Source organism: Thunnus thynnus, chromosome 18 (assembly GCF_963924715.1).
Source record: "Thunnus thynnus chromosome 18, fThuThy2.1, whole genome shotgun sequence".
In the NCBI taxonomy this organism is placed as follows: domain Eukaryota; kingdom Metazoa; phylum Chordata; class Actinopteri; order Scombriformes; family Scombridae; genus Thunnus; species Thunnus thynnus.
Window position 1 is genome coordinate 1061737 of NC_089534.1, and position 13892 is coordinate 1075628.

The 13892-nt window shown below is 39.3% G+C and overlaps 1 protein-coding gene across 10 annotated transcripts in view; it reads left to right on the forward strand.

Moving 5' to 3' along the window:
* The window catches only part of kif26aa (kinesin family member 26Aa), a 75617-nt gene extending 64200 nt beyond the window's left edge, over positions 1–11417 (forward strand). For 7 of the 10 annotated variants that reach the window (XM_067572042.1, XM_067572033.1, XM_067572040.1 and 4 more), the window contains 4 exons: positions 890–1080; positions 2961–2984; positions 5222–5372; positions 9150–11417. In XM_067572042.1, coding sequence (XP_067428143.1) covers positions 890–1080; positions 2961–2984; positions 5222–5372; positions 9150–9334 — 551 coding nt within the window. In that variant the 3' untranslated portion in view covers positions 9335–11417. The remainder of the gene's footprint in view (positions 1–889; positions 1081–2960; positions 2985–5221; positions 5373–9149) is intronic. The other 3 variants (XM_067572034.1, XM_067572044.1, XM_067572043.1) reach the window with 1 other exon arrangement.
* The last annotated feature ends 2475 nt before the right edge of the window (positions 11418–13892 follow it).

Genomic DNA, 13892 nt, shown 5'->3' on the forward strand with positions numbered 1-13892 from the left:
ACACTGTTGCTTTTAATCTTTGTAGTTATGATCATCATGAAATTAATTAGTACGCCAGCTAATCTGGCAGCGAGTGTGAACGAAGTCATTAAAAATAATCAATGAAAGACAAATGAGGAGGGCGCCTCTCGGATCAGACGACGTGACGCAAAACAGGTGCTTTTCATGCAGATAAGCAATCAGAGGAAAGGGGAATGAATTTAAAAAAAGCACATCAAGGCTTCATCAAAGGTACAAAAGTTACAAAAGTCTCTACATGATAAAAACAAGATCAACACGTATCAACAGCCGAGCTCCTCGTTACACCTGTTATCAATAAATTAACATTAAGTCACTAGAAAAGATAAGCTGAATAAACACTATGTCACCAATAACAATAAATAAAATAAGTATTGATAAATACTATGAAACAGATAATAATATAATAATACAAAAATAAGAATCAATAATCACGTTATGAATAGTAATAAAGAAAAAGTTTATGAATAAACACCATGAAACAGATAAATTAAGAAAATATGTAGCTAAACACAACATTTACACTAATAGATTTACCACTAATACCAGCGAGTAATATACACTGAATACCTTCCAAAAACAATAAGTAAATAAATAAATGGTCAATTAAAAAAAGACAATAAAAAAAGAAAAGAAAAATTGATTAACTGGACATTCAAAAGATAAGATAAGATGATGGTTTTAAAATCAGCAGCACAAACTGTTAAACTGACTGAGAAGATGAAGCTAATTAAAAGTAATGAGCTGTGTTGGTTGTCGATGTGAGATCAATAACCTTCATCAGACTGTAGGTGGCGTTATGTCAGAGAGAGAAATTAATCACTGTCTGCTGTTGGGTATTTTTTATGAATTCTACTTCCTGTTGCTTCAGGTTTCCTGCGGCGGCGTCTGATCCCGGCTCCCCTGCCGGACACCTCCTCTCTGGGCAGGAAGGTGGGGGGTCAGTGGGTGGACGTGCCCCCGCTGGGCGGCACCTTGAAGGAGCCCTTCGAGATAAAGGTGTACGAGATCGACGACGTGGAGCGCCTGCAGAGGAGGAGGGAGGTGGTGACGGGGTCAGAGGTGAGACCGGCTCCGTCTGCTCAGCTTCCTGTTCAGGAGGTTAAATACCTGCAGGTGCATCATTGTCAACTCGCTGACAGTTGTTGTCATTATTTAAATACAAAAGCAAGATCACAAATCATAATTACAGAAAATTAAACATAAACAAAGTTAGACAAACCAATAACACAAACAATTACACGAACAATTACACATGCACTACTTTAAGAATAATTCTCTGTTACAATAATCTTCTACATTCGGCCATTATGGAGACAGACCCGACAAACAGTCCAGTTAGAGGTTGAGTTACAATCAATTCAGCTTCAATTTGGATCAATTTTGGATCAATTTAGCAGCTCTGCTGTGGTCTCGTCTGTGACATCACTGCTCTGGTTGAAGTGTCCATATAAATGGCTGCTGAGGCTCATGGGTATTGTAGTATTTGGAGCAATTCCACAAACTCAGGGAAAATGTGAAAGTTAAGGCAAAATGTTTTTGTTTTTATCATAAATTCTTGGACTGAACTTTTTTATCTGTTAAAGGCTGATGATGAGGATGATGATGATTATGATGATGATGATGATTAATGGGCATCATCCCAGTAAAACAAAACAAAAAACAAACAAAATCTGAAAAAAGTTTTAATTTGATGGTGTTTCTCAGCGTTCTCTGTTATTTGATATCATTCTCAGAATTGGTGATCCCAGTGATCAGAGCTATCTATCTGTCTATCTATCTATCTATATATATATATATATGTATATATAGTATCAGAGTATCGTCAGCATATAGTGATATTTGATATCATATGGAGTCTGTTCTGACAGCAGCTTTTTGTAAACTATTAACAAATGAACTGTGCAAGTATTTTGATTTGATTGAAATGTTGAAAGATGATGGGAGCAAAGGAGAAACTCGTCTACACATCACCCACCTTAAGTAAAGCCTAATGAGTAAGATCGGTATGAGTAAGAGTGGTCGGACATTACCAGACGCAGAATACATTTTTAATACTTACAGGTTGATGTGGACTTAACAATTTCCCCATCAGGGTCTAATATCTTTGTGTTAATGCTTATTTTCAGATCTGTTTCTGTTCATGTAATATCTGCCAATAAATGCCTTATTTCTGAAAATAAGATTAAATAAGTCTGCTGTTGCAATACGAATATTTCAACATGTTTTCAGTAGAAACCAGATTTTCCAGTAATTTTGTAGAAACAATAGTCTGTATCCTGAGACGAGAAGACAGACGGCTGCAAGATCAAATATTTGACAAAATACTTGAAACAAGTCGATTTTCCTCAGAAACAGGTTTGAATATTCCTGATAGACCGGCAGATTTTGACACTTCCTGTGAAAAATAAGACTTTAAAAATTAAAATTAGAGGCAAAAATCTTGATTAGGAGGTTTTGTGCAGTTTAATCAGTGAAACAGTCAGAACTAAATCAGTGTGTCTCTATTCACCTTGTGACTAAACTGCATTATTATCATTCAGATTCTGAGGCAGAAATGATAAACCTGGATAATAGTCATCCTCTCTTCAGTCCAGCCTGAGGTCAGATTATCAGGAACTGAGTTTATCACCGAGTCAGTTACAGTTTCATGTTAATTGGTTTAGATGTGAGTGACAGCAGGGGGAGGGGGAGGAGGAGGAGGATGGATGAAGGTTTTCCCCGGCTGGTTGGTCTTCACAGCCGTCGCCTCTCTGTGTTAACGGCTCGTTAACCTTCAGCAGCCGAGCGGTGAGCGGAGCGTCGAGGGAAAGAAAGACATTCATTCAGCTGGAAGGAGCTGTGATTTATTTTCAATTAGAGAGGAGATGATCTGCAATTTGTCTTTTGAGACACAGAGTTACAGATAAACCTTCATTTTCTCTCTTTCTGTTTCTTCCCAGCAGTCCTTCCATGATGTTGAAAAGGTGAGTTATATTGTTAAAATCATCTTAGTCTGTTATGAGTCTTAAAATCTTATTAAGATGTTTCTCTGCTCAGTCTGAGGAAGCAAACTTCAGTTAGTTTCAATAAAAATCTACTTTTTTCCCTAAAATATGAACATCTTTCAATAAATCCCGTCTGATTGGAAACAACAGACAAACAGGATTTACTGGCTGGAAGTTGTTGACATTTGATATTTTGCTCAGGACCAAACAAACAGACATCATCACCTCAAGTAGAGCAACAAAATGCTCAAAATGCTCAAATACTGCCCCTGGTTAACCCTTCTTTTTGGAACCACACAGTTGAGTGGAAGTTGGAGTAGAAGTCAGAACATCTTATATGGACCACAGCTGGTTCTAGACACATGTTGGACATTTCAGACATTTCTTATTATTATCCACTAATAACAGAGAGTCAGTGTCTGCACCCTGCTGTGTCTCCATTAAGGTGTTGAACTGTCTGTGGTTGTAACTTTTTTGTCACATTTCTCTACAATTCAACCAAAATGAGAAATCAAACAGCAGTTTTTAGAAGATGATTTTAAAGAAAAATACACTGATTCACTAAGTAATTATTATGAAAGCTGAGTGTAGAAACCAGCACTGCCAACGACCGAAGGTTTTCCTCGTCGACTCATCGTTGCATTTTATGATATTAATTTAATATTTAAATAAATATATTTGGAGCATCAGAAGATGGTTTGAGTTCCAGAGAAATACAAAGCCGTAATAATGATCCTTTAACATATAAATTTTAAAAGTGCACACAGAAAGTGAGCCACCCGTTAACGACAGCGAGCGGGTTGAGTTTCCTTTTTCAGTCCCGGGGCTCAGTCAGGCCTCTTAAATCCTCCCATTTCTCATTTTAGGAGGTTTCCCAGCAGGAAGTTGACATATTTCCAGAGGAATCTGCGCTTCTGTTATCACAGCAGACAAACTCACTGACTGAGTGATGAAATTACACCGTTGGTTGCCTCGGCCAGGTGTCGCCACGTGTCACCACTTCCTGTATCTGTTGTTTCAAATTAAATTAAATTTGATTGGGGTTTTTTTTTTTTTCTCCCTGCGACTAACCGACCAATGAAAACTTGGCCGACTGTTAGTGGGCGTCTCTGATAGCAAAGCTTCAGTCAGCAGCTTCTCATGTCGTCACTTTCAGCTTCGGTTCAAATGACAAACGAGTTCGTATCAGCTGCCAGTAATTAACCGTCACTCTGTGAGTCACTCGATGACAAAATGAAACTCGTCTGTTGTCGGTTTGTGTGTCTGTGACTCGACCAAAGATCATCTGTGAGATAAGACGCTCCACTCTGTATCAATACTGTACAATCAGAGTGTTCCTGTAGTCCCAACAACTCTGACAGAGTGAGACGTCTTCACCTAGAGGATCACGCCAAAACGTCAGTTTGAACTTTAGATCAATAAATTAAGATTCAGTGTTTGGATCAAGTAGTTTTCTAAAAATGAAGGTGTGTCAGATCTATTTCAGTTTGTCAGATACATATTAAATAAATAAATAAATAAATATTTAATCAACATTTAAGTAAATAAAAGTTTCTGATCAGGACATCTGTTGTTGTAACGTGTGTTTGACCCAGATGAGGAGTTCTGCACCTTTCATAAACTGCAGTGTAGTTTTAAATCCTGTAAACACTTTAATAAACATGTTAAAGTTTGTAACCACTGCAGCGTTGCATCCTTGATTCTGTCCAGACTCTTAAAGAAAAGTTTTATTTCAGCCTGATGTACGTCTACAGCCTCAGTTCAGACGTTTGTCTCTGAGTTTTGTTGTAAATACACCAGATCAGGTTGAAATATGGTGTAATATTCCTTTAAAACACCTGTATTTGAAGCAGAGACTGATCCACGTCTCTGTCACCTGTTCCCGACGTCCTCAGCTGTCCTTAATCCTCTTCTCGCCGTTCGTCCTGCAGATTAAGTCTACAGCCTGCAGATTAGCGCCCATGCTAATTTTATCTGCAGCCCCTAATTAAATCCAGCAGTGGACACAGATTGAAGTCTCAGAGCAGGTTAGCAGCCCCTCATAATCCCCCCCGATCCTTCCTCCTCCCTCCTCCTCCTCCTCCTCCCCCCACCGGCCGCTCTGCAGGGTTCATCCTCACATCAGAGACGCTCCACGACTCTCAGCGGCGGGGAAATACCAGCAGGCTTCAGGTGGATTTGACTCTGTGTTCGGGGTTTGATTGTTTCGTCCACAGGGTCTGCTCTACTTTAACGCCCGGCTGAGGATGCTGGAGAAGCGGCAGCAGCAGATCAGAGAGCTGAAGAGCAAACACGACCGGCTGAAGGTGGAGCTGGAGGAGGCCAAGAGCCGCCTGATGCTCGACCCCAGCAAGTGGAGCGGAGAGTGTGAGTACAGTGTGTTTGCTGCAGGTCTCACAAACCCTGAACGCAACAGGAGGACGGAAATATTACAACAATATGCCTCAAAACAGATTTTAACTTTAGGGGAAGAGTTTTAGGGCTGATTTCTTCCTGTTCAGGGTTTTTCTGGAGCTGCTCCTCAGTGTGGAGGGTCTCTGGATAGAACGACTTGATTTAACCTCTTGACCCCTGACCTCTCCCCCCAAGAGTTCACATTATCAGCTCAGAACATTTCAAACTTCTCATCTTTGCCAAATTTTGCCCAAATAAACCTAAAGTTGCAGTGTGACGATCTTTCAGGGCCAAAAATAAAAACATTAAAGTAAAATTAATTTAATCTGCAGATTCATTCAGATGTCAGCTGAGCACATGACAGAATATAAAAGCTCTGTGATTGGATCTTTATTGCCTAAATGCACTCTGGGAGTCGTAGTAACGTCTCTCCTTCACTTTTCACGTCCACGTGTCCACTTTAGGGATGTGCAGAGAGCCCAGTATTTGTATTTGTATCTGTATTTGTTGAGGCAGCAAAATTATGTACCAAAGGGAACTACAAGAGACAAGACAGAGCTGCTGTTCTATCCCTGCATCATCTCAGGTTTCAAGCTGTGTAAGTTTTGCATGTTCAAGAGCCTGAATGGTCCTAACATGTATTTGTCCAAGGATGTATGAACTAGAGATGAGCAGAGAGTGGAAAGAGGCTTAAAAGTCCTGTTTTTGTTTTTATGACACTTTTAATTTCAGAAAAGTGTTTATGAATAAACTACCTTATGAAGGAGTCTCCCAAATCAGAGACGACTGCGCTGATTACTGAGATAAAACTTTACTAAGACAGACCTCTACCTATTTATACACCCATAACACAGAGACAGCACAGCATGTAATGTGTAGGGAAGAACTTCAAAGGTGATTCTTGCTTTGCACTTTTCATTTATTGCCTATTTTTTACAACCTAACTTTGTGGAAAGGAGAAGAGGAACAACAGGTTATGGAGAGTCTCTTTAGGACCACTTTGCTTGTGTCAGTAGCTCAGCTTTATCTCTGAGGAACACCCCCAACAAATAACTTTTTAAATATTCGTACGAAACCCACTATTTGTTCTTTGCTGAATAAGGTATTTGTAGCTTTTGACTTTTTATCAAACAAGCAGATATTTTCTAACAGAGAACAGTGAGTCACTTCCAAAGTCAAATCATTTCCTGTCAGCATGAAACAGTCCAGTATGTTGATTTCTACACAATAAAGATCAGTGTTCACTGTGTCATCCAGATCTTCAGCCTGACTTTGGGTTCACTCGTACAGAGATGTGACAGTGTTTTGTTCCAGCTCGCTGTGGTGTAAAACACAGTTGAACAGATATAGAAGCTTCCTCGTCTCTCTCCTCACGCAGCACAAAAGGCAAACGAGTGCATTCAGCAGCTCCCGCCCTCAAACACACAGAGTGGACAAACAGTGAGTGTTTCCAGCTAAGTGCTGCCGGGGGCCGCTTTAAAAACCCTCGTCCTCTGCTGCTGAACTCGTCCATTATGGTTCTATTTCTGGATCCTCCGGAAAACAAAAGCGAACGGCTCGCGGCGCTCGAGAGCCGAGCCGGAGTGTTTGGAGAGGAGATTGTTGGAGAAAACTGCGAGAGACAAACAGCCCCGAGGGAGACGCGTTATATTTACATCTTTTTATTGTTTCTCTGTCAGAGGGACAAACTCTCAGCCTCACCTCGAAAGAAAAAGCTACGCGTCCTTTTCACAGGAAGCGCTCGACCGTGCAAAAGCCAAAGAAGAAAGAGTTCAGCTGGAGGCAGAAAGTCCAACAGATCAATAACAGTTTATTCTCCCTCAGCCAGCAGAGGAAGGACTGATTCTCAGGTTGGAGCCTCATAAATCACAGAGAGGATCTATCATCTATCTGTTAAAACTAATCACAAGTCATCTGCTTTTAAAACGCTCTGAAGTTACTTGAACTTTCACAGTTGAAGGTCAGATAGTCTTAGAAGAAAAAGTAACTTTTTCTTACGCCAAAGACCATTTTGACTCGTCTGAGTTTCATCCAAATGTAGCTTGAAGTTTAGTGAATGTTTGTTTCCGTCTACGGCTGCTGTGTGAATATCAGCAGATAAACAGCAGGTGGCGCTAATTCTCCAGTCGGTGCCGTTAAACAGTCGCAGAAGAAGAAACACAACGAGACGACGTCATTAACAGAAGGACAGTCAAAGCTCAAATGATGGAAAACATGATGGAAATATGACGTTTCTGTTAGTTTCATGTTTTCATTTGAGGAACGTCACAGTCTCCTCATCACAGTACTAGTATTAGTACTAGTACTAGTATTAGTAATAATACTAATACTAGTACTAGTACTAATACTAGTACTGTCAGACACGTCTTCAGTGCAGGACTTTTACTTTTCCTCTGCTGCCCACTGCATCATTTTTTTGTTTGTTTCTAAACACAATATTTTTGTTTTGTTTTGTTTTTTATAGTGGGGATTTTTTGCAGTGTAGAAGACGTCCCAGTGGTTCCCAGTTCTTCTTTTATTTTATGTGACATACAAATACATTATTCGGCTAAGTACAAATAGTGGGTTTTATACAAATATTTGTTTCATACAAATATTTTAAAAATTGTTTGTTTTTTGGGGAAAAAAAACCCCATGTCAAATATCAGCGTGCAGGTCGGTTACATCACTATCTCAGTGTCTCTCCTCTGCTCCGCTGTGACGTCTATCAGCAGGTCTCAACGAGGGGAGTCACATCCACCTGCTACATGACGCACATTTCCTTATTTGGACATCAGTCCTGGAGTTGGGGGTGTTCCCCAGAGATAAAACTGAGCTACTGACACAAGCAAAGTGGTCCTAAAGACTCTCCATAACCTGTTGTTCCTCTTCTCCTTTCCACAAAGTTAGGTTGTAATAAATAGGCAATAAATGAAAAGTACAAAGCAAGAATCACCTTTGAAGTTCTTCTACATGTTACAGACTGTGCTGTCTGTGTGTTATGGGTGTATAAATAGGTAGAGGTCTGTCTGCAACGAGGTGATGAGTAAAGTTTTATCTCAGTAGTCAGCGCAGTCGTCTCTGATCTGGGAGACTCCAGTTGGAGACCCGGTGTGGGGACCTCCTTCATAAGGTAGTTTATTCATGAACACTTATTGTAACTAAAAGGATTTTCAAGCCTCTCTCCACTTTTATTCAAATACAAATACAAATACTGGGCTCTCTGCACATCCCTAAAGTGGACACGTGGACGTGAAAAGTGAAGGAGAGACGTTACTACGACTCCCAGAGTGCATTTAGGTAATAAAGATCCAATCACAGAGCTTTATATTCTGTCATGTGCTCAGCTGACATCTGAATGAATCTGCAGATTAAATTAATTTTACTTTAATGTTTTTATTTTTGTTCCTGAAAGATCATCACACTGCAAATTTAGGATTATTTGAGCAAAATTTGGCAAAGTCTCGTCTAGTCGAGTTGAAAGAATTGATCGTCAGAAAGCAAAACTGCCAGAATGTCAGTTAAATGTGACTATTTGATGCTTTTGTTTGTCAAACATTTGATATTAAACTAAATATTTTGGCATTTTGGATTTTTGGTCAAAACAAACTTTGGGAAATTTTGACATTTTATAGACAAAATGATTAATTGAGAAATTAATTAGCAGATTAATCGATAATGAACCTGAAGGTTAGTTGCATCTCTGTAGAGACTTTTAGGCTCGAACTGAACTAAATGTTTTTAACGTCTTCGTCTGGTTCCTCCCTGCAGTCGACGTGGACCAGGACCTGGACCGGGAGTCCCAGGAGTACCTGGAGGCTCTGGCTCAGGCCACGGCGGAGCTGGAGTACTGCGTCAACCTCTGCAAGTCCCGCGTCATGATGGAGACCTGCTTCGACATCGCCGCGACGACGGCCGCCGCCGCGCAGGGAGGACAGCAGGAAGTGGAGGTCTGATGACGGACCGAGAGACGGATTTCATGTTCGCGGCTTCACGCGGTCACGCCGAGAAAAAACCTCCGAAAACTCACAGAAACCGGAGAGAAAAGACCGAAGATAAAGAACAAAGTGAAGTTCTGGTTCCTGAGTGGACTGACGACAGAGTTTCAGATAAAAAAAAAAGATTTATTTCCCAAACAGTCGGATGTTTGTTCAGTCTGCAGACAAGAAGAACAATCAGTGAAGACCATTTCAAAAAGGATGAAAGCTCTGGAAGTGCCTTTATATTTATTATCTCAGTTAAAACATTTATTTAGTGTATTTAATCTTAATTTATTGTGTTTTTATATTTATCAGGTTTGTTTTTGATGGGTGCTAGTCTGACCTGAGCAAACCTTTAATATATTTGTTATGCAAAAACAGAAAGAAGGTTTCTGATGTGATTTAGAACATAAACTGTATCTGATTAATAAAAAAAAAAAAGGTCTCTTTAAGTTTCAGGAAGAAAAAGAAGAGAAGAGCAATAATTCAGTTATTATTGCAAACCTCCGTCTTTGCCTTCATCACGACACCGACTCAGTTTGTCTGTCAGGTTAACATGTGACTCACCAGAGCAGAAGATATAGAAGAGAGACGCTCCGACGTCCGTCAGAGTAAAAGAGTAACTAAACCCAACACTTTAAAGTCATTTATATTAACGTTATGGAGCTTTTTAGCCTGTTTTAGCTGCTAGTTTTGGTTTTTACGACACATTTACCGTCTGGTTTATTCTCTGTAGCCGAGTTTACATCCAGATTTAACACAAATTATGACAGAAAATTCAAATGAACGTTTGTTTCCGTCCACTTGTGAGTGAGTATCAGGAGGTGAGCAGCTAGTGGTGCTAATTCTCCAGTCGGTGCCGTTCATAAAAATGAAAACTCTCCCACAGCTAGAGGAGTTTATTTGTTTTTTATTTGTTATTTTTCATTAACGATAACTTTCCAGTCTCAAGTTTTCATCAGTTTTCATCAAAATGCATTTTAATGTGAAGGAGGAACGAGCTGGATTCATTTATTTATTTATTTTAAAGTTACTACGAAGAACTTTCACTTTGTGTTGACGTTGGCGCCCCCCGGTGGACAGACGCAGTAGTGTTTCCCCAGAATGAAGACTGCGTTTCCCATGAGCACCACCGCCTCATGTCGTAAAGATATTCGCTAGCGTGTGTATTTGTTATGTAAGCGAGTGAAATAAAGACGCTACTTAGTTTAATTTTTTGTTTTTTTAAACAGCTGTTTGCAGGATGCAGCGATGATGTCATCCGTCATCGTCAACATGACGACGGTACAGCGACGTCACATTTAAGGCTGCAGCTTCCTGCAGGGTTGAGCCGAGGTGTCTGCGAGTTAGAACGTAACCGCCGGCGCCGCTCGCTCTCTTCATTCATCCTCTAGCTCGCTTGACCACTGCTGCTCTCTCTCTCTCTCTCTCTCTGGTCGAGAGAAGCCGACAACAAGTCTAACTTTACTTTTAACGTCATCAAACGAAGAGAAACGTCGTCCCCTCGTCATAGTAACGACTTCGTCCTCCCTCGTGCTACGTGTGATGTAAACTTGCGCTCTTCGGTCTGCGTGGCGTGAATCGTCTCGTCTGATTTGGCGGGAATCCGACCCGGCGGCAGCGTTTAGAATAACTGTACAGAAACGCTTGTAGGTCATATCGAGGCATCATGATAAAAGTTCTTTGTAGTAACTTTAAGATAAAATAAAAAATGTTTCCTTTATGTTCAGAAAGTTGCTCTTCATCGCTCCTCCTCCTCCTCTTCTTCTTCTTCGTCTCCATGGAAACATTCTCAGGCTGTTTTCAAGTTGCTGCATGAAAAGTTTTCTTCTCTTTTTTAAAAATGTGACTTTCTGCATTAAGTTTTTAAAAAGTTTGTGTGTGTTCAGAAGAGAAACTGCGGATGTGAGACCTTTAATAATATATTTAAACTTTTTTATTTGGTTTTTGTACTGTACAGTTTTATAATTATTTGTAAAGAAACGTGGAAACGAGTGGAAATGTACAGGATGGACCGTATCGTACATGTTAATAAAAGATAAGAGTCTTCTTGGTTAAATTACACTCTGACTGTTTTATTAACTGTTAAACACGTCTGGAGGAAACTTTCAGTAATTTAGGTTTAAATTGTGAGCAGCATAGTTAATTATATTATTATACTGCATGTATGTTTGTTTTATATAAAAACAGATCAGTCGTCATATATAAAATATATTGTGGTTAACGGAATAAAACATTCAAATCCACAAGTGCAGACTTTAAACATCCTTAATCATAAACGGTAGAAGACGGATCATAATGTCATTAAAACGTTTAGAAATCATCCTTCAGGGTTTATGAATAAATGTGAATATTCACAGGAAGTCTGATGGAAATCAGACCTGCAGATGTTGAGATGAATTATAATTTAATATGTTAAACTGGTTCATCAGAGAAACATAAGTTCCTCCTGCTGCCTTAAAAAGGTGATTTAACTGAACTTTAGTTTAATAATTAGTTCAAAGTCATCAATTAATTCACCAGAGTTCAGTGTGAAGAGTCACTCGTTAGCAGCCTCGTTAAGTAAATATACATCAGAAATGTACAAGACAGTCAATTTAATATGAAACTTCATCATTTTAAAAAAACAACCATAATTTATCTTCATCTTTAATGCTGAGAGCAACAAAAAGACCCGAAACACCTGAAATATAAACTTTAAACTTTTCTTAACGCAGAATAAATATTTAAACTATAAACTTTACTTGTGTGCAGCTGATACACGTTTCTGTGCATAGAGGATGTTTTGGGTTAAATTTTTATTCATATTTATTCAAAATTACCAGAAGAAGTTGCGTTCTTCATATATTCAGTAACATTCCTGGAACTCATGACGGCTGTATGAAAACAGGAGTCTTCATTTAAATGAGGTCATTTTAAGGTATTTCAGTCTTTTTCATTTGTTTAACATGTTTTAAATGAGATTTTATTTTTATTTTACGATGGTTGGACTGAAAAAATTCAAACAATTTCCAAAGTAATTATCTGTATTTTTAAAATAAATCTCTGTAGAACAACTAAAAGTTTTTTACTGATATTTGACGGTTTTTATGATTTTTTTTTTTTTTTTTTACAGTGTAGGAACATCAGACCATCATATAGTGAATCCACATGTTTCACCATTTTATAAAACAACTAATCGATTAATCAAGAAATCAAAGCTGCTTCCTGTTTGATGTTTTTCTCTGAAGGTTAAATTTCTCCTTCACAGAAACTTCTTCTTCTTTTCTTTCTTTAATGTGTTGATGAACTGTTATTTTCCGTCCGTCCGTCTGTCCGTCAGCGGCTTCACTTCAGGAACTGACATTTCAGTTTCCTCTCATCTGATTTCAGAGCTCGGCGGTGGCGGCGGCGGCGGCGGCAGTCGCCCGGAGGCGTCCGGCCCTCGAAGCCTCTGTGGTCGACGCCACCGAGAGATAAACTGATATCTGAGTCTGTAAATGTCAGACGAGTGGACACACAGGAAACTCAGAGTCTCACAGTCCCCAAGATAAAAAGTTTCATTTCAAAGGCAAATAAATCCAACGCTGAGGAAGAGGAAGAGGAAGAGGAGGGTGATAACGGACGTTAACTCTTTGAGTCTGTCTATTGATCTGTGGACACACTGAGCATGTTTTATTTACAGTAACACAACTTTATTTATACATCATGTAGAGACAAACTGGAATAAAATCACTTTACATTCTTACATTTGTGTGAAGACAGAAACTATATTTTACCACGTTGAACTGATCTATAATAATATTTTCACCAAAGATTTGTACATTTTTAAAGACGCTTCTGTTCTGGAAGCTTTAAACGTCGTTATACTGACTAAATGATCATTTAAACTCGTAGCTGAGTTTAATAAAAGGAGATGAACCCGGAGACGAGAGACTGATAAATGAAGCTGAGAAGGATCCAGCTGCAGACTCACATACAGATTTAAAAAACACTCACATTTCTCTGCTCAGGTAAAGAAGAAGCTAAATATTCTTTGTCGTTGTTTGTTAGATGTGAAAAAATTCTGGTCGTCACGGCAACCGGGGTGAAATGTCTTTTTATTGTCTCGCTTGTGGGTAAATAAACCGGCGTTCAGGAGGAAGAGGTGAAAACAATCTGTCCTCCTCCTCCTCCTCCTCTCTGCTCGCTCTCTGACGGCTCTTAATTAGCGTTTGTCACCTGACCGGCGCCATGGAAACGCTTGCCATCGGTTAACTGTCATCCATTAACCTCATCAATCTGTGGAAGGAGACATTTTCACTTCTGTTTGTTTAATAGTAAATCTCATTATTCACTCTGAGAGTGTTTGCAGACAGATTTATGTGGAAGCTGATACATGATTAAACTCTGATTATTGTTTAATATTTTACATCATTTCACGTCCTGATGGAGACGATGAAACCAGAACCCCAAAAGATCTGATGGAAGCAAATTACATTCATTCATAACGAGGTAATATTCTGATAATAAAGAAGTAATAAGGTCACATCATGGTAACAACTACGAGTATATC